The sequence below is a fragment of the Ammospiza nelsoni genome, chromosome 7 (genome assembly GCF_027579445.1).
Source record: "Ammospiza nelsoni isolate bAmmNel1 chromosome 7, bAmmNel1.pri, whole genome shotgun sequence".
Classification (NCBI taxonomy): domain Eukaryota; kingdom Metazoa; phylum Chordata; class Aves; order Passeriformes; family Passerellidae; genus Ammospiza; species Ammospiza nelsoni.
This window is the reverse complement of record NC_080639.1, coordinates 14391033-14410135: the sequence shown is the minus strand read 5'-3', so window position 1 is coordinate 14410135 and position 19103 is coordinate 14391033. Positions and strand designations below refer to the sequence as shown.

Genomic DNA, 19103 nt, shown 5'->3' with positions numbered 1-19103 from the left:
GCTGGGGCACTTACTATCATGGACAAAACCAACACAACACCAAGCCACATTGTACAAACCCAAAAAAGCCTCTTTTGTTCCAAATGTACTTCCTATAGATTCCTACCTACAAGAGCTGAAAAGTTAATGTAAATCATCCATCAGTAATATCACAGAGACTAGGTGTCCATGGAAAGCTTAAATTAAAAAGTGCTTAAGAATTTTAATAGCAGAGATGCTCAAACCAGTACAACTGAAAGCAAAAGGTCACAAAAACATTATCTTAAAGCTGCACACACTGTAATTCAGTTCAATTATTTATTCTTCACAACTCAGAAAGCACATTCTTGTAGGTTTGGGGAATAAGTTCCTTAGTGGGAATAGCTAACGTAATAGGGGACACAACTCCTAGATAAGTACAAGAACTCTACATCAGACCAGCATCACCAGCCACTAAACATGTTATTTCTGAGAAACCTCAGACTGCTGAGGGCAGTGTAATTATGAGTGCTCTGATTTGTAGAAAACCCATAATCAAGTGTCAGCTGATTTTTTCTTATTAAAATGTTCTTATAAAATACCTTGGTTTTGTAATAAGTCATGGGATAGCCCTCATCTTTACCACTAGTACTGTAACAGGCCATGCTTTAGTGTGGCAGTTTGTGAGCCAGTATAAGAATTCCCCCCATCAAAGCTGGTAGCTCAAAGCACGGAGGAACTTAAATGTATTTTACATGTCCAGTTGTCAGACTTCATGAGCACAACACTGCACCATTGTATATCATACATTCACAGATTTCCTCAGCCATCAGTCCAGCTGCTGGAGGCTTTGAGTTTCCTTTGGAGACTGTGAAGCAATGTTTGCATCTGCACTACACAGAGCAGCTGAGAGAAGCGCTGATTCTTGCAGCTGTATTTAACTGGTGACAAAGGCACGAGCACAATACCCCCCTTACATTACACACCAGTAACATGCTGTGGGTTATAACATTGCTTTGCCTCTTGTGCAGAAAGAAAATGTCCCCACACATAACGTGCTGCTTCCCTGCACTCTAGCCTGGACACTGTCCAGCCAAAAAAACATCACAGGCAAACTGCTTTTGACTGGTTTCCTATCTCCAGCTGAGATGGTGATCAGTTTATTCTCATGAATGAAAATTGTCTAAATATCTCAAATCTACCTGAGGGTTACAGAAGAAAATGGCACCAGCAGCAGCAGCTGATATTCCTGGGAGCCTGCAGCTTTGACAATGCTTGATGGGAGCTGTGCTGAACAACACCTTGTGCTGTGAAGCTGAGCTGCCCAGACCCTACCAGCACAGCACAGCCCTGTTTTCCAGTGCTCCCAGCTGTGTGGCAGCAGCACTGGGGACACCTAAAGCTCCACCTTCTATAGCAATGCCTGACTTTCAGCCTCAGTGCAATCACACAAAGATGCTTCCACTCCTCTCTTCAGCTTATGTAAACAGAGATGTTTATCTCCCTAACAAGGACCTCTTCCCAAAACATGATTTCTAGCCCTCTGGTTTGCTCCAAAGCACACTAATAACTGTATAATTACAGAATAAATGGACAGAACTTGCAGTAACAGTGCTCATGGCTTTGTTAAGCAGTCTCAATCTGTTCTTTCAAAGAGAAGGCTCACGTTACTTCTAAAAGTAAGTACAAGGACCACAGTCTAAACCTCCATACTGCATTAATATATTTTTGTTGGGATTTTATGTATTCTGACCATCCATTTCCTCCCCATACCTTTTCCCTTGTCAACATGCCCCACTCAGAGTGGCACAACAATGAAATCAGATGGAGGCAAGGTACACAAGCAAGCCAGTCTCCTTTGGAGTCAGTCACTTCTCCCCTATTTCCTTTCATGTACATGTGAACTCTGTAGTGCTATTTCAAGACCTGATCCATTATGAAGTTACTCTTACAGATATCATTAACAATAACATAGTTTACAGACAATGAATGCTTGACCAGGATTTCTGTGCCATGAGAAAGCAGTTCCAAGAAACAGAACTATTCTAGTGCCCTCCAGCATTCACTGAAAAGCTTCAGGAAATTAAAGATTTTAACTCCTGCTTTGTGTAATGAGGAGGTCCCGAACACAAGACTGAAAATTGCCTCATTTGCAGAAGGAAAGAAACAATTGCCTTACATTATAGAACATCCTCTGTTGGATCAGGGGGCTGGGCAGGTAGGTAAAAGATTCAGACTCATTACATTTTTGCTTCACTTTTCCTTCCTGATTTGGCTGGGCACTTCCACTTCAAACACAAGATCTCTAGGGCAGGAACTGTTGTACACAAAGGTGACCTTTACACCCAGGCCACAGAGCACTGCTTCTAGGCAGAGCTGGTTAGCTGATAAGTTTGAGACAAACCCCCCTCCCCAGGTATTCAAAAAAATTAAAGTCTTCATGAAATATGCAACTTTTTAGCTGTGCCTAATCAGTAATAGGATAGGAAATAAAGGACCTTTTTAAATTAAACTATAATCTTTTCAGAAGTTCCAAATTAAACTCACTACATGGAAATTCACTCTTGTATCACCTTTATAGCATCTCCTTTGAGAATAGGTTTCAAAGGGTACATTTGTGAAATAAAAATGGGAGTTTCAAAGGCTGAGTGGCCTCACCTGTTAAAAAAATAAATAAACCATATACTTAATTTCAAAAAACCCAATGTTCAATCTGCCTCTATCACATGGTTCCTTACTGATAATGTATGGGTTTTACTCATCTAAATGACAGAGCTTGTAGTACTTCATTCAGGAAAATAATTCAAGAAGGCACATTTGTCTGCCAATAAATTATACATGGCAGATCTTGCACGTTAAAACCCCCCAACTTTCTTCTCTGACAACAGCAGTAGTGTACTTATAAGACTTCACACCTGTGGTTTGAAGAGTGGCAAGTACTTTATAAGTGCCAAAGAACCCTAGTAGGAGCTACCAGCAAAACAAGCAGCAAAGTGGATAGTCCAGCAAAGAGACTGAGAATGAGCAGGCAACCAAGGAGAACTGAAGATCCCCAAGTGCCCTTTCACATGAGACAGAATATCCTCATTACTCTCCAGAATCTCCTGTGACCTATTTCTTGGCCCTAAATAATTTGCTATCCCCTCCTCCAATTTCTTCTTGAAGACTATTTTCCCCAGACAGCTTTGAGTGGGAATGTGCAGGCTCCCTGCGTGGGGTTGTGGCTGCCAGGGGAGTGTCTGTGCTGTGGGATGAGTGTGACAGTGGCAGGGCTGAAGCCCTCCTTGGTGGCCCACTGGCATAGCCCAAGAGTTGCCCTGAGGCAAGCGTGCTCCAACGACCTTTTCTCCCAAGAGCTGCAGGAAAGAAACACTCTCAGAGAAAGAAAAGGTAGGATTCCACATTGCAGTCCTGCTCAGCCTCAGGAAAGAATGCACTGTGAAAGTGCTTTTCTTCCTGGGAGAAACTGATCCTGTAACAGCCGTGCTTTCTTGGATGTTAGTGGCAGTTTTATGAAAACATGTTTCACTGAACTGCTCTTCTAGCTGTGACATACCCAGGGTGACTCTCCTCTGCCTAGAGGGCTGAAGGTGAGAAGCGTTTCCCCATTGTCTGTGGGAACATGAGGAAGCAGGAGGGCTGAGTCAGGAAGAACCAGTGACTTTATTCTGGAACATGTAGATATCAGTCCAGCACCCAAATGGCAATGAATCCCTTAATTCAAAAACTAATAGTTGTCTGGCTATAATTAGTCAGAATGCCATTAAAATTAATCAAAAGCTCTCTAACTAACTGAATGGTTAATGTGAGACAACTTGCCCAAAAGACACGGATTAATATTTAAAGTACTATGCTATCAGTTTGGAGTTCTTTCTTATTTTCTTGGAGTGCTTAAGTCTAGAGAAAAATGTGGTCACATCCTTTATAAAGGTCATTTGCATTTATAGTGTCACATATCACCAGATTATATTTTCAAAAATATATATTAATTTTTTGACCAACACTGCTTAGCTTGCACTTGTAAAAATACCTGCTCCACACATATTTTCAAAGCTTGTGTTAAATACATTTGCCAGGAGAAATGTTACCTCTTCCACAAATTAATTTAAATAAGTGGCTTCAACAATGAAGCCAGCTCACACTTCTGACATGTCACCTAAATTTACTCTTGGGGAAACACTATTAATATGGCAGTGGAGACAGAGCCTCTCACACCAACAGTTGGTAGGCATAGAGAGAGACACATTATTACAGTAAGACAAATGTAGTCTAATGGGGAGCTGCAGTTCCTCAAACCTTCTAGCAGAAGGCCACTTCTCAGCATAGGCCAGAGACATGCCAGGGTGTCCACAGGGCTGCAGCTCCTGGCACAGAAGTACCCTGGTCTCCTGCCTGTCCCATGTCTTGTCTGTCAGCTCCATGGAAATGTTTCAGGTCATCAGCAATAGTGTACAGCACTGAAGAACTGTATGTTTAGGTAACTATTATCTTTCCACTGGTTAGAACTGCTCAAGGGTTGCATCACACCCAGTGACTTTCCTGCTGGCCATTTCAACAGACAATAGACCTAGAAGGTTTTTTAGAGCAGTGTGGGGTCATCAAACACTTTGGGAATAGAGATTCAATCCACCAAAAGAAAGAAAAAGAAGACAACTTGACATCAAAAGTCAAAAAAAAAAAAAACCAAAAACAACAGGTTTAGATACTCAAAGCTCTCTACATATAATTTTAAAAATTAGTAAAATATAGCTGCAGACTTTAGATCAATGATTTGATTTAATTTCATTTCCAAGAAGCTCTTGCAAGTCAGGGAGCCAATTTTAAGGACAGTTTAATCTTCTGCTTCAAAGAGGAGAACTGGAAAAGTTAAAAATGGAAGTAGGTTTCCACACTCTTCCTTTGTGAATTTTGAAGAAAAATAAAACCTCTACCAGGTACTATGAATTTAAAGCTAACAGACCTTTGGGTATCCCCCACTCTGAAAATCACAAGTTTTGCCTTTGCCATCACTTAGCCAAGTTTCACACAAAGCTGGAATAATTTGGAACCCAACTCAGCAAAACCCAAACTTTCAGCTAAGCATATGTCTGTAAAGCATTTTTAGTAAGCCTAAAACAGGTGTCTTTCATCATGTGGGACAGTTTAAAAAGCTTAATACTGCTTTCAGGTGTGGCTGCTTATGGAAGTAACAGGCAAGCTGTGCATCCCATCACATGTTACTGTCTCTCAGCCTCAGTGCTGAATCTCTTTTTTTATATGTAAATGCTTACCTAGCTCAAGCAACCATAAGCCACTGCCTATTAACTTAAATGTTAATTTTAAACCACCAGAAATTTTGCTGGGAGCAAATGCAAGAAGAAAGCAACTCTGTAGTTATTTATACCTTTGCTCTATTCAAAATGCAAATACCAGTTAAATGGCCTCCTACTTTTCTTACTTATCCCTTATTCCTTTATCCTGATCATTTAACCTTTTGTTTTATTTTAATATTTTTTTCTGGTAGAAATAGCATCCTTTCTGTAGTGTTACATCATCTGAAAGCTCTGTCTCATCTATGAGTAAATAATCTGTCTCATCTGTGAGTAAATAATCAACCTTTCTTGATAAAAAATATCCTTCTGCAAATGACTCTGGATATGATCTACAGCTCATGTGAATTATAAGATATGGAGATCCACAGAAGATATGAACACTGGCTGCCAGGGGAATATATCACGTGCTGCAATGAAAGAAAGATTACTGATAGCTTAAGAAGGGCACAGAAAGCTTGACTGAGGGAGTGTGTGAAACTGAATGAGATGGCCAATCCTGGTACATTTCTTCCCCACTAGGAGGCTGAGGTGATCAATCTAATTATCAAAAACCTCTTTCCCAGAAATAGAATGTAAGTGCTCTGGTTCAGAGGGAGCAGAATGTAGTAGGCTCAGGAAGTATTTGTGGAGCCAACTATTTTATCTGTAGCTATATTTCCCTTGAGCAGCAACTCTCATTTCTGTGAGAGCCCCTGGTTCAATACCCTTGGGTCTGCCAGCATTCTGAATGGAATGAAACCAATGTTGTTCTTGATCCAAACCCAGATAAAGTGCACCCCAGAAGGGGACTCAACTCACTTCTTAACAATGATTCCACAAAGGCTGCAGGTTGACAGAAACGTATCAACTCACAAGAAACATTTTATCATTTCCTTTCTATTTGGCTCTACCCTTAACAACATGGGGGACAGTCCTTAGAGTGATGTACCACAGATACACAAACAGCAGCAAAAACCACTTCTGTGGCATTTTAATCTTGCTCAGCTCTGGCCCCTGCAGCTAGGCCTATCATGAGCACAAGCAGCCCCAGAGCTTTTTCTACTCAGATCTTACCTGCACACTTTCCTTCTCTCCTTTGCCTTGCTCAACCCCCGAATACAGAGGCAAGGAGAAGTACATTGGCTACCCACTTGCCAAGGGGGCTCCAGATTGCACATGGGTCCAGAGTCAGGTACAGAGCAGATTTTAAAAAGAAACAAACAAAACCAAAAGCTGGTTCTTAAGAATCATTTCAGCTCTAGAACACAGGAGAAAGTCTACTGGAATAGCCTGTATTCCAAAGAACAGAGAAGAAATATTGGAGATCCTACATATGAGAGGTTTCCTCCACCATGTTGCAAAGGCCCCTTGCAAGGTATTACACTCTTTATTTCATCCTGAAGTCTGTTTCAGCAGCTGGTGATCACTACTCCCACCATTCCCAAACTCACACTTCTAGCCAAATAAATGGAACATTTGCAAGTTGGCCAAAGTCCTACAGTACAGCAGTTTACAAGGGTTCTAGCCAGTATTTTCTCATCCGCAAAAAGTTCCTTGCACTTTTGTTAAACTGTAGCATCACTTACACAAAATACACTTTGACAGGGTTTGCTTATTGAGGAGATAGAGCACCAGAAGGAAAGCAGTGTTTATTGTCATAGGCATGTCACAAGACCAAGGGTTTGGAAAGGAAGTTGCTTCTCCGTTTACAGGGACTGGATGCACAGAAAGAGTGCAAACCATAAAGGTATTGATGAACATCAGAGAAATCAAAGTCTCAAGCCAACTTTCCAGCTGATGTGATCCAGTGCAGCCCCACAGTCTTCAATGAAGATAAGCCTTATGCTACTGAAACACAGTTGCTTTCTGGGGAAGGAATTATGATTCCACATGCAGAGATAAAAGGGAGCTGCCAGTGAAAGCCTTGGAAAAACAAACAGTTTGCTGCCCAGCTGTATGCACTGGTGCAGCTGCACTGGCTTCAGACATGTAGCAAGGGGCTGCATGATTTGGCCTAGAAACTACAGAACAAAGAAAAAAAAAAAATGTTCTCACCTGCCTATTGCTTCAAATAGCTGGTGTTAAGCAAGTTCTGCCCAGCACTGGCTATCAGCACGGTCACAGAGCCCCAGCTCTTTGAGTGGTATGTTTTCTGTGTGCAAGGGGATCACAGCAGGCACAGTGAGCACAGGCAGAGTTGTCAGTTGCAGAGTTGTGCTCAGGCTTTTTTCTCCATGCTGCACATAACAGGAGACAGCCTTTTCACCAGTGCTTTCCTTTCATTTCCCTACTAGCTTAACCCATTTCTCCAACACAAAGGTTTTCCAGCTGCTACACTGAAGTCATAATACAGCTGAAAACCTCATAGAGAGAAAATGCAACAACACTACACCACATTATTGTTCTTTGGGGGGAAAATGGAACCAGACCATCCCCTTCTGCTGGAGAACGTACAGCCCTCCAAGTTAGCGCTTCTTAAGGTAAAGTTGTGTAAATTGAGCTGCAGTGGGCAGCACAGCCCAACTACTTCAACTAATGCATTTATGTGGAGTCCTTCTGTGGCTCTTCTCTGGGTCTCTGCTTCAACTTCTATGAGCTGCAGCATGTGAGCTGAGCCCTAGCCAGCAAATAGCTCTAGTCATGCCACACAGATTCCTGCTTTGGGGTGGAGGGATCTGCAACAGCCAACCACATAAAGCAAGATACCTGAGGTCTGAGCCAGCTCGGGACAATATGAGCTCCAAAGGCAGACTTAATTTCTACTCTTCCCCTCCTGCCCCCCGCCGGTGCAGCAAGGGGAGGGGGGCAGCTTTGCCAGGTCTGTTACTCTTCCACCCCGCTGGGCGCCCCTTGCCCTCGGCCAGAGGCAGCACGGCCAGCAGGCTGCCCCGGGAGAACCGGAGTCCGCAAGCAGAGGAGGAGAGGCGGGACGGAGAGCGGAGCGGACTCGCAGCAAGGACAGCTCCGCACAGAGAAAGCGGGAGCTCCGGGTGCCCGGGAGCAGCGGCCGGGCCCGGGGGGTGGGGGCTGCTCTCGAGCCCTGACGTAAAAACTAAGCGGGGCTGCCCGCTCCGGCTTCTTAAGGAGCGCGGCGGCGGCAGCGGGCTCGGAGAGCCCTGCCCTGGCCGGAGCCTGCCCGAGGTAAGCGCTGAGAGCCGCGGGCGGCGCGGGGCGGGCGGGAGCGGAGCGGGACCGCCCGGGGATGCTGCACCGGAGCGGGCACCCGGGCCGGGACCGGCTGCGGCAGCTGCGCGCCCGAGGGACTGCCGTAACGAGAGCTCCAAGTTAGATGATAGTAACACATTAATTGATTAACTTTTAAATTATTATTGTCAGGCATTATCCATGCCGAGGAGTGGAGCAGGAGACTACACTGCAAGGCGAAGCAGAGATAGGGGGAAGGGTGGGAAAAGTCAGAACCAGGAAGTGTAAATAGCACTCACACACACACAAACTTCAATGAATGGACAAAAATAACAAGAGATTGGAGGGTGTAAGGAGGAATTGCATGGAAGCATTCACCACATGCACAGGTAAGAGATTAATGAAATCTCCAATTTCCTGGGCATCCCCTCCAGCTCTCAATTATCTAAAAAACCACAATCTTGAAGTTGTGGAAGACTAACAGCACAGTGAGTTGCCCGAGTTTGACCAGACCACAAGGACTAGTGGCCTTTGCCACTGGCCCTTACCAATGCCATGCACACCACACTTTCAAGGGCATTGATTCTCATATTAATGCCCTACCAACTCCTTGCCAAGACTGTCCCCTTGTTTTGACAAATCCAGAACCCTTGTCTTAGCCAGTTTTGTAACGTATAAAGTTTATAATAGGTGCTGGGGAGCAGAAAATACAAAGCAACCAGTTCAGTTTTTAACTTGTACAAATGAGATGGGCTCTGTCAAAGTCACAGAACCATCATTTAAAGGATTTTAGTATTATTATTTAGTATTGTTAGCTTCTTTTAGTATTATTCCTTTGCTTGAACAATTTGTTGGGGCTGTCCCACTGTCCTTTGTCTGTCACCTCACCATCATGGTCATATTTGAGACTGCTAAATTGCTCTGAAAACCAGAAACTTGATAAAGTTAACTATGTCCCTTGAAAAAGTCTCAGTAAGCAGACATATGTGCATACTGCATGGCACACAGGTGTCTGTGTCCAGTGGAAGGGCTCTGATGCACAAACAAGAATGAAGTAGTGACTCACAGGATGTTTTTGGCTTGCTTCTGAGAAAGCAATCAAAGCCTGCCTTGTGGAGTAGGGTACAGAAGAACAATGTTTCTTGGGGATCTTGGAAGCAGCAGGAGGACAGCCCTATTACTACCACCACTGTCATAAGTGACATCCACTAGGCAGGGCAGTGTGGGAAGAGCAAGCTGTCCCTCTTTTGTTCCCTAAATGCAATGTTCAGGGCCAGGGCTGTCAAACCAGCTCTTCTCACAAAACCCAAACTTGGATTGAAAAGTGACTGTAGACAGCTGGGGAATAAAGAAGGAATACCTCAAAAATGTTCCCAGAACCTGATCAGGTAGCCAGACAGAGGGCTAGGTAAGAATAACATTTCTAGGACTGAAATCTCTGAAGAGTCCTTTAGCTCTATAAAGAAATATACTTCACAAAGCAAACTACTCTTCCCTAGTCTCACACACAGGCTACTTTTCATGCACAATTCCTCTGCACATCAATGTCCTGCCTTTGGCATTTTTCTTCACAGAGCAAAGGAACATTTCTTCAGGATCACTCATAGAAGAGACTTTCTACACAAAAAGTCAGTTGCTTATCTAGCTCATTAAGAGAAGTAGCTTCCCATTCCCAACAACCAAACTGAAAACATACAAGCATGAATACTCAGCAGATCAGCACATGCATTAAAGAGAATTTTGTCCTAAATGCTGATCTCAGAGGTAGCTGATTTCCACAAATGGGAAGTTCTCCATATGCCATGAGCTACACTAAAAACAATCTCTCAAACTTGTTCAGTATCAGAAATGCTAGAATCTTGTTAGAAAATATATCAGAGAAGTATGTACTAGAAATTAAATCTGATGGAGACAACTGGGCCTTTCTGTCCACAAAACAATCATTCTCAGAATTTGTACCTATCCATTATTGATACTACTTAGCAAGTTTCAGAGTTTTAACAGTTAATTCTCAGGGATCGGCAGTACACATTTATACTTTTAAACATACACAAAGACATCGCTGCACAGGAAAGAGTCAACATGGACTTGTTAGAGCAAGTCCAGAGAAGAGCCACAACAATGATGAGGAGGGTGAAGCAGCTCTCCTGAAAAGACAGCCTGAGAAAGCTGGGGCTGGAGAAGAGCAGGCTGCAGGGACACCTTGCTGCAGCCTCCCAGTACTTACAGAGGGCCTATAAGAAAAATGGGGACAGGCTTTTTAGCAGGGCTTGCTGCAAGAGAACAAAGAGTGAAGGCTTCAAACTGAAGGAAGACCAATTTAGATTAGATATAAAGAAAAAAATCTTTTACAATGAGGGTGGTGAGACACTGGAACAGGCTGTTCAGAGAAGTGGAAGATGCCCTATTCCTGAAAACAGTTCCAAGTCATGTCGGATAGGATTCTGGGCAATCTGAAGTGGTTGCAGATGTTCCTGCCAATGGCAGAAGGGTTGGACTAGAGACCTTTAAAGGTCCCTTGCAACCTGAACTGTTTTATGATTCCATATGCATGGGTACATGTTGTACAATACAGCTGCTATGTGATGGCTTTGCTATACCCTCTTGTCAGAACTGTTCTGCCCTTTAGCACCTAAACCACTCCTGGTCAGTGGATGAATCTGAAACCTGCAGTAATTAAAACCATTAAAGCACATTTTCAACAACATTTTTCCACCTGCTGTTCACTGATCCTTGTGATTCTGAAGACTACTTTAAAGGACTCAAAATGTTGAGAAAAGCAAGATTGCCTAAAAGCTTAAATTATGTAAAAAGGAATGGATTTTTACTGAAAAAATATTTTGTATCTGTAAAGCAAAAATGGCAAAAAAACTTTCAGTATTAAGTACTTCCAGATAAGACAGTTCATCATTCAGATATGAGGATGAATAAAAATTTTTACACATGCTTCTGCTGCACAGAGCATTGTCACTCCTCTAGTATTTGTGTACATACAAAAAGCATACACAAATCTTTAAGGAGCAGAGAAACAGTATTTAAGTGCCTTGCATATCATGTAAAGTTAAGAGGATTTTCTTCCTGCATCTAAGAGTGAGATGTTTTCAGCTTCTCTTGGTTTTCTTCTATTTCAGTGACATAATGGATCTTGGAAGCAGAAGAAGAATCCCCTGCACCATGAGACTCACCTGCTCTCTCCTGCTCATGGCAGTGTTCTGTGTGACACCTCTGCTCTGCCACAGCCAAGTTGATCCACTGGCTCTTGGGCGGGCAGACCCCCAGTGCTGGGAATCCTCCTCAGCTGTTTTACTGGAGATGAGGAAGCCTCGCATTTCTGACTCTGTCAGTGGCTTTTGGGACTTCATGATCTTTCTGAAATCCTCAGAGAACTTAAAACATGGGGCTTTGTTCTGGGACCTGGCTCAGCTCTTCTGGGATATCTATGTGGACTGCGTGCTCTCCAGAACCCATGGGCTGGGGAGAAGGCAGCTGTCAGAAGCTGTCAGAAGCCCCAAGATGGCTACTCTACATTCTCAGTTCACAGGGAGAAACCAAGGTCACTACTCCTTTAATATGCATCTCATGGGCAATAATTAGAGTCTAGTGGAAAGAAAAGAGATTGAGGCCTATTGTGCTATGTGGTAACAACACAGAAACGGAGGCCAGTGCTATGCAAAAATCCCCTACTCCTCCCAGTGAGGTGCAGAGCTGTGTTTATGTTCAATGTGATCTCAGTAAGAATTTTACCTCCAAACAAACTGAACACTAACAACAGCTTTTAAGTTCCAGTTTGATAGGGTAGAAAAAGCAGCAGAAAGTGTGATACAGGAGGATTCAAACAAAGAAGGCATCTCAGCAACTGAATATACCAATATATTCTTCCACACCAGCATTTTTACCACAGTTGTGCTATGAACAGGCTAGCTCTGAATCCCCATTCTGAGAGGAACGCATTGTACTGTACTGTTGGGGAGAGTGGCAGCCTTTTGCAGAAGGGTCAAGGTGCGTCTACTTGCCATCTAGCAGTCAGTCACTATTTTTCATTTCCATACTGGTAACTTCACCCAACAAACAATGGAAACAGATCTCAGATTTAGATTCATGCAGGCTTTCAGACACAACTACAGCTCCAGGAAGAACATCACTACCTGTGACACTAAATGCTGCAATCCCTAGTCTCCAGGTCCCCAGCCCCCTCTCCATGTCTGTCAATTACCATCCTCATTCCCAAAAGGGAGACACAGTATAACTTTTCCTAAATCTCAGTCTCTTCCAAGGCTTCAGTTCTGATCCTGCTACCAACAGATATAGCTTTGCCTGGAGAATATCCACTTTCAGATAGAGGTAGGTGCTATAATTTGATGGTGAGGTAGAAGTGCTGCTTCCATCACCAACAGTGTAGTACATGAGCCCGCAGTGAGAGGCAGAAACCATGGATTGAGACCCTTATCTCTACTTCCTAAAGCAGTGTCTTAGTTATTAAGATGCTTGGGGGGAATGTTCATGGAATAATGAAGAGCCTCTCTGAGCAAGTATCCACTAGATTGTCTCTAAAAATTGGATTTGAACTTGGGGATCTTGCACCTCAGGGACAATACACCACTGGACCATCCCACTCTTGCCCACAAACCTAAAACATTTTTGAATATTGAAAGCTAAAATCTGGGATAGGAAGGACTGAAAGGTCCTTACCCTATTACCTACAGGCAGTATCCTGAACTTTGAGATAGGAGTTGAACTTGAATCAATCCCCTCAGACTGAAAAACTCATACCCACAGGGCAATTTCTAACCTATGAGTCAAACAACCACTACCTGCAACTTAAAAGCAGGGACTGGATCCTATCCTGCTCTGCAAAGAATCTGAGCTCTGACTGGATCTTTACTGTCCTGGCATGCCAGCACAGAACCTACTTCTGGTTTCCAAGTGATCTTGGACATCACACAGGCAAAAAGTTGCTCAATCCTTACCAGACTGACACGCTTCTGGGTGCAAAGAGAACCCAGCTTTAGACGTACATAGCAGTAGTATTGTCAAAAACTGAGATAATCCACTAAGTTAAAGCACTAGATTATTGTTTATTTGGGATTGCAGCTTTGAATATCACTGTCTAAACTCCCATTTAGCCTTTTGCTTACATCTGGCTCTATATATCCATATCACACTGTGATTTTCCGATACAAAGAGCTTTTGTTCTAGTCAAGATTAAAGAGTAACAGTCTGATGTATTTTGAAGAATCAAATTAAGGGGTTTATGATAAATTCTGACTATTCTTATCTCTTATACAAAGGGATTTTAAGTACTACTAAGCATTCACACCCTCTTTGTTTTGTGAATTGTAATCAGTTAAGCTGGTTTCTCTGTACAGCTGATTAACATCAGTTTGTTGCAGGTAGCTTATAGCAGTGACAGCCCATTATTTTTTTAGAGGAGCTATCTAACTTCTCATCCAAGTCTCACAGTTTCTTAACAAAGCCAGCTGTTTTAATCTTTGTAGCCTGTGGTCCAACTGCCTTATTTCACCAGTGCAAGTAGAAATCAATTGGTAATAATTGCAGCTGGAAATGGCATAGCAAATGATGAGGAATAGAATTTGCACTTATGCATAGAAGTACAAGCCTGCTTCCTCAGCCCCAGAAGCAGCACTAACAGCACTTAAATTACCTTGTGTACTTCACATCTATATGAGCAGGTATAAATAGCTTTCAGTAGGCTTGTTCCAGAATTCCAAAAATAAAGCAAAATTTTCTTGTTTTATTCTGTTACTTTTGCAACAGTTGGTAACTTTATTGCTTCATACTCAAGTTTTTTATCTTACTCCTGTTAAATAGTTAAAATTTCAATATGTTTGGGGTTTGTTTTGTTGTTTTAATTGCAAACAGGATCAAAGAGGAGCAACCTGCATTCTCTGTTTTTCCTTAAACATATCACTGAATTGGAAAAGCAAGACAGATATCTGAACTTGGCACAGAAATACTGATGTTATGATGCTATTATGAGCATTACATTTCAGAACTAATGGATAAATCCCTACTTGTGAAGATTGAGAATCAGGAACTTTTCTAAGGAGAAAAAAACCCTACTTTGTCACATCTTAGAGGCACTTTCACAGTTACCCATACTTGGTCCTCCTGGGAAACGATTCTCTTCAAGTGTGCACCAAGAAGTGGGAGAAGTAGCCCAGTTCCAGACTTACAGATTCAAACACTGTTTTCTGGACCAGTCTAGTCCCTCCAGGCTTTTGACTGTATTCACAGTCTGAAGATACTCTTAAACTCTAAACAACCCATGGAAAAGACTGCAAAACAAGAACAGCTGAATATGAGTAAGCTGACAAACTGTCTCAATCAACCTAAAATCATACTTAACCCAACAGCATTTCAACTTTCCTATATATTCTGCAGAGAATTCTTAATCAGCTGTTAGTAGACACAAGTAGGGAGAGTTTTTCAGATACCTGGCCAGGCTATCTTTAGTAACTCATTCCTCTTCCCTAAAAATACCATGAAAAAGCAGGTTTCATAGATGCATTTCCAAACTATGACAACACTCTAGTTACATTACAGTTATAACAACCCTAACCAAAATAAAACTTTAAACCTCCAAGAAAACATAGCTTTTGTACTCACGGCAATCTTCCTGAAGAGTAGCTATACAAGAAGATCCTCCTCAAGAAGCCACATCGCACATCCTCCCTAGAAACATCTGAAGACTACAGATACAAACCCTCTGCTTCTTTTCTCCTTTCTTGCTTTCCTTTTTTTCTCCTTTCTCTTTTCACCCAGCAGTCCCACTGGCCCTTACCACTCAGTGGACTCAGCTGTACCCAGCTCCCTCACAGGTGCAGGTGGTTAGGCTCAGATCACCCTTTGCACCTGGCCCAAGAGAGACAATTCCCTGTCCCAACTCTGCAGTTTGTTGTGGGGGGTAGTGGGACAAAGGCTATTGAACAGTTGATGTCTGGTAAATAAGCAGGTATTGTGTTAATCAGTTACTTTTTCAGAAGACAAATACGTTTAAAAGAAAGAAAAGCAACCAGCTGCCTTTTAGAGATCATTGCAAAGAAAACACCCCATAGTTCCTCAAGGAAATAACAAATGTGCTACTAGGCAGTGTGAGGGATCTCACCCACTGTGCAGAGAGGCTGATAACAGGCCAGTGTGGTAGTAGGATTCTGAGCATACTTAAGCACTTTGATTCTGCTAATTACAAGTAGAAGAGTTTTATAGGAAGACTACAGGAAAAGGTCCACATTGGGGAAAGATCAAAGTGACATGACACTGAAAGGCAGCATACAAGTGGAGGGATAGGGCTATCAGGGCAAGAGGCTTGGGGGCAATGCTGATAAAATACGACCAGCAGCAGCTAAAGGCAGAGGAAATGTAAGATGTGGGAAACCGAGTATTCAGCTGCTCTTTGCTGTTTGGAAATTATTTACTTATATGCATTTTTATATCACTTTTCAGGGATGTTTTCTCATATTCAGAGGTCACCAGTTCTGAAGAAGAAAGACTCATTTGAAGATTTAATAAGTATCCATATACATAAGAGTAGATCTATATTACTCGGAAGAGTCATTGGAAAGCTAGGAAAAAAGAGGAAATTACACATTTAGTCTAAGATTTTGATTTGTGGATAATTTTAAACTACTTCTATTTATTTTTTGTATTTTAATCCCCATTGATGTCAATTCATGTGGTGGAAGAAGGCATGTGACCTCAAGCACGACATCTCTGATTAACTTGGACTTATGGGTTTTCTTAATCACCAATGAATTAAGTCTCCTTACTAAACTGCATGATTTATAAGCAGTTGCCTACTTTAATCTGTGTGTATATCAGGCTTCTTGTAATACATGTGATCTGTTCAAACTATTGTCTTTTGGGTGCCAAAACAAGAAATAACTGATTCTTCAATAAAATATAGACAAGCAGAGAAGGAATTTGTCAAAAAACCTCCACTGGCTACAAGACAGGATTAGAGAGGCGATGGTAATGTTTGGTTGTATGCAGAGCTGTACACTTGTACAGAGCAACCCCTGCTCAGAGACTACAAGAGACTTCATCTTACTGATGAAAAATGGTACATATTTCTACATGAAAAATACCTTCCAAGAATGTTTTCAGTTTTGCAGTAAAAGGGTTAACAGATTTTATCAGCTCCTTGCTTTCACACTTAAAATGTTTAATCACAAAAATTCTCATCCTTAACTTTTGCTTTTGCTTCTTTTTTAGTTTACGAGTTCTTTGTAGAAAAAACAACCTCTTCTGACTCTTATTGATAACCGTAGCAAGCAATTTGATATTAAACTAATGCAAAACAACTTATGGCAGATAACATTTGATTGCTTTTATGGTATAAATTATTTCCATTGCCAGACTGGCTGGATGAAACCATGAATTTCATCTTTCCAGGGCTATTACATTTAGTTGTTCATTCAATGTTTCTTTTCTTGAGCATGTAGCAATATTTGGTGGTTTGTTTGTTTTTTCTTTTTTTTTTTTTTTTCCAAAATGCCCACAGAAAAATGGGCTTCCTCGTTCATCAACTTGCAGAAATAAGTTTGAGTCACAAAACATGTAAAGAAATCTTGAAATGGTTACTGGCATGAACAAAATAAGGCTTAATCACAGTTCCATTGAGGGAAATCCTGACTTAAGGAAGAAAATAAAAAACTGTATGAGGGCTAGCAGCTTCAATGGCACTGAATTTGTGCTTCAAGTTAAGCATGCAGCAAACCATTTCAATGTTTAAGAGAGAACACTAAAGCAGGATAAACACAGGAACACACAGTTTATTGCACTCAACAACAGACCCCCAGTTGCAGCCACAGCCTATGAGAATGCTTTGCTGCCACGTGGGAGGGCAGCAGGAGCATTGTTACAACAGATCTGCTCTCTCCTCTACTGATGGTGTTCATTAATTATATTATTGTCTCTAAAAGCTTTATTGTTGCAAATTCGTATCAATATAAGAGAGTCTTCACTCAGTCCTTACAGTCACCAAGACCAGCACCTGACAAAGAGTGTGAAGGGCTGGATGCTCAGCCCAGGAGGATTGGTATTGGAGTAGAGCAGATGTTACCTGTTGCCATACACTCCCAAGCTCTAGCAAATGTGAAAGCAGACAGATTATCTGAACAGGTCCTGTTTAACTGAGATGCATTTCCACAGGGCCCTTTGGGCAGCTCTTAGTGATTCCACTTTAGATAGGTCCCACCTGCAACAACAGGATATCTTAGGAAATGGCTCATGTCAGCTTCCTTCCTCTCTTCAGACAGAAATACCACTATGGGCCAAGAAATGTTTAGCTTAAATGAATTCACAATACTTCTCTGCTTCAGTAAGCTTCTTAATGAATAGGCTGTAGCAAAATTCAGCCTTTGAGGCAATGAGCAGGAAAGGATGTGGAGGCAAGACTGACAAAACCGATCAGTCTCTAGGATAGATCACACTATGGAGAACTTTTGGAAATTGTTGATGTAAAGAGGAAATCTGTGTTATTAATTGTGCTGAAATAAAAAAAGGGGATGCAACTAACTACATGTAAACCTGCAAGTGATAGAGTGCAAGCGATAAAAGAGTGTCTATATTAAAAAAAAAAACAAAAACAAGAGCTCTCAGTTTGAGATGAAAGTAGATCTGCTATACAGGAACATTAAAAATGTCACTGTGCTTAAAGACAGGATATTGCCTCCTACCACTGTTCCTTATCAAAATCATGGCAGATCTTTGTGTGAACTAGGATTGTTTTTACAGATATTGTTCCTGGCTTACTGTTTTTCAGTGAGAGTGTGTCAGAAGAAGGATGGGATGAACATGTCTGACTTAAATTCTTTCACTGTCATCTGAACTGAATAACAGCAAAATAAAGACCTTGTGATTTTGTCCCCCTCATCTTACAGGGATCTGTGAGCTAAACAACTGCTTCTTAGCATGGAAAACAATTCTTTAAGTGTTTACATAATGATATGAAAAAACAATTCATGGTAGTTCAGGAATATCTATTTGTAAGAATTTGTGCTCCAGGTCTGTTCAATGTTTCTTCACACCAAACCAGCATTTGTCAGTTGCTATTGTTTCCAACCAAGTTGAATTCAGATGCACACACTAGAAGGAGATTTAAAGCCTCATCAGAAGCTGACCATAATCAACAAGTAGGTCCCTTGGATTGCTGTGTGTGTCTCTGGGCACTGGCGTACTGCAAAAGCTACGAGCTTCTATCTCATAGTATATTTATTTATGTTATGTTATGGGTATATCCACTTTCTAACTACCTCATCACTATTTGTTCAATGGGGTCCTCCCTCCTCCCTCAATAAGTTTCTTTTTTTTTAATTTTCACCCTCTTTACACTACCTTTGCTACAGACAAACCACTTGTTAGCTTCCAGTAGCATACCATTATTTCTTGCTGTAAATTCTCGAGTGTTTGCAGTACACGTAATTCAGGCCTCGTTTGACTAAAACTAGCATAAAGAATGAGGAATGTTCATTAATCTCACTACCACAGTGTAAGGTCTTTCAAGAAAATGGCTGAGGTGCTACCAAGAGAAAATAAGATTTCTAGCCTCTTTAATGAGTCAGGCAGCCCCTTTATCTTGATGATTATAACTCATTCTGAAAAATACAACATAAGGAAAATCTATGTGGAAAATCTGTGTAGAGTTCTGCTAAGCAGCTTTTCTAAAGCCCTATGCTTTTCATTAGCCTT

General features: G+C 41.7%; 1 protein-coding gene across 1 annotated transcript; it reads left to right on the top strand.

Annotated features, from left to right (window-relative positions):
* The first annotated feature begins 11531 nt into the window (after positions 1-11531).
* On the top strand, positions 11532-16006 carry FAM237A (family with sequence similarity 237 member A). The gene is made up of 2 exons (XM_059476337.1): positions 11532-11946; positions 15858-16006. The coding sequence occupies exons 1-2, from the start codon at positions 11532-11534 to the stop codon at positions 16004-16006; spliced, it is 564 nt and encodes a 187-aa protein (XP_059332320.1).
* The last annotated feature ends 3097 nt before the right edge of the window (positions 16007-19103 follow it).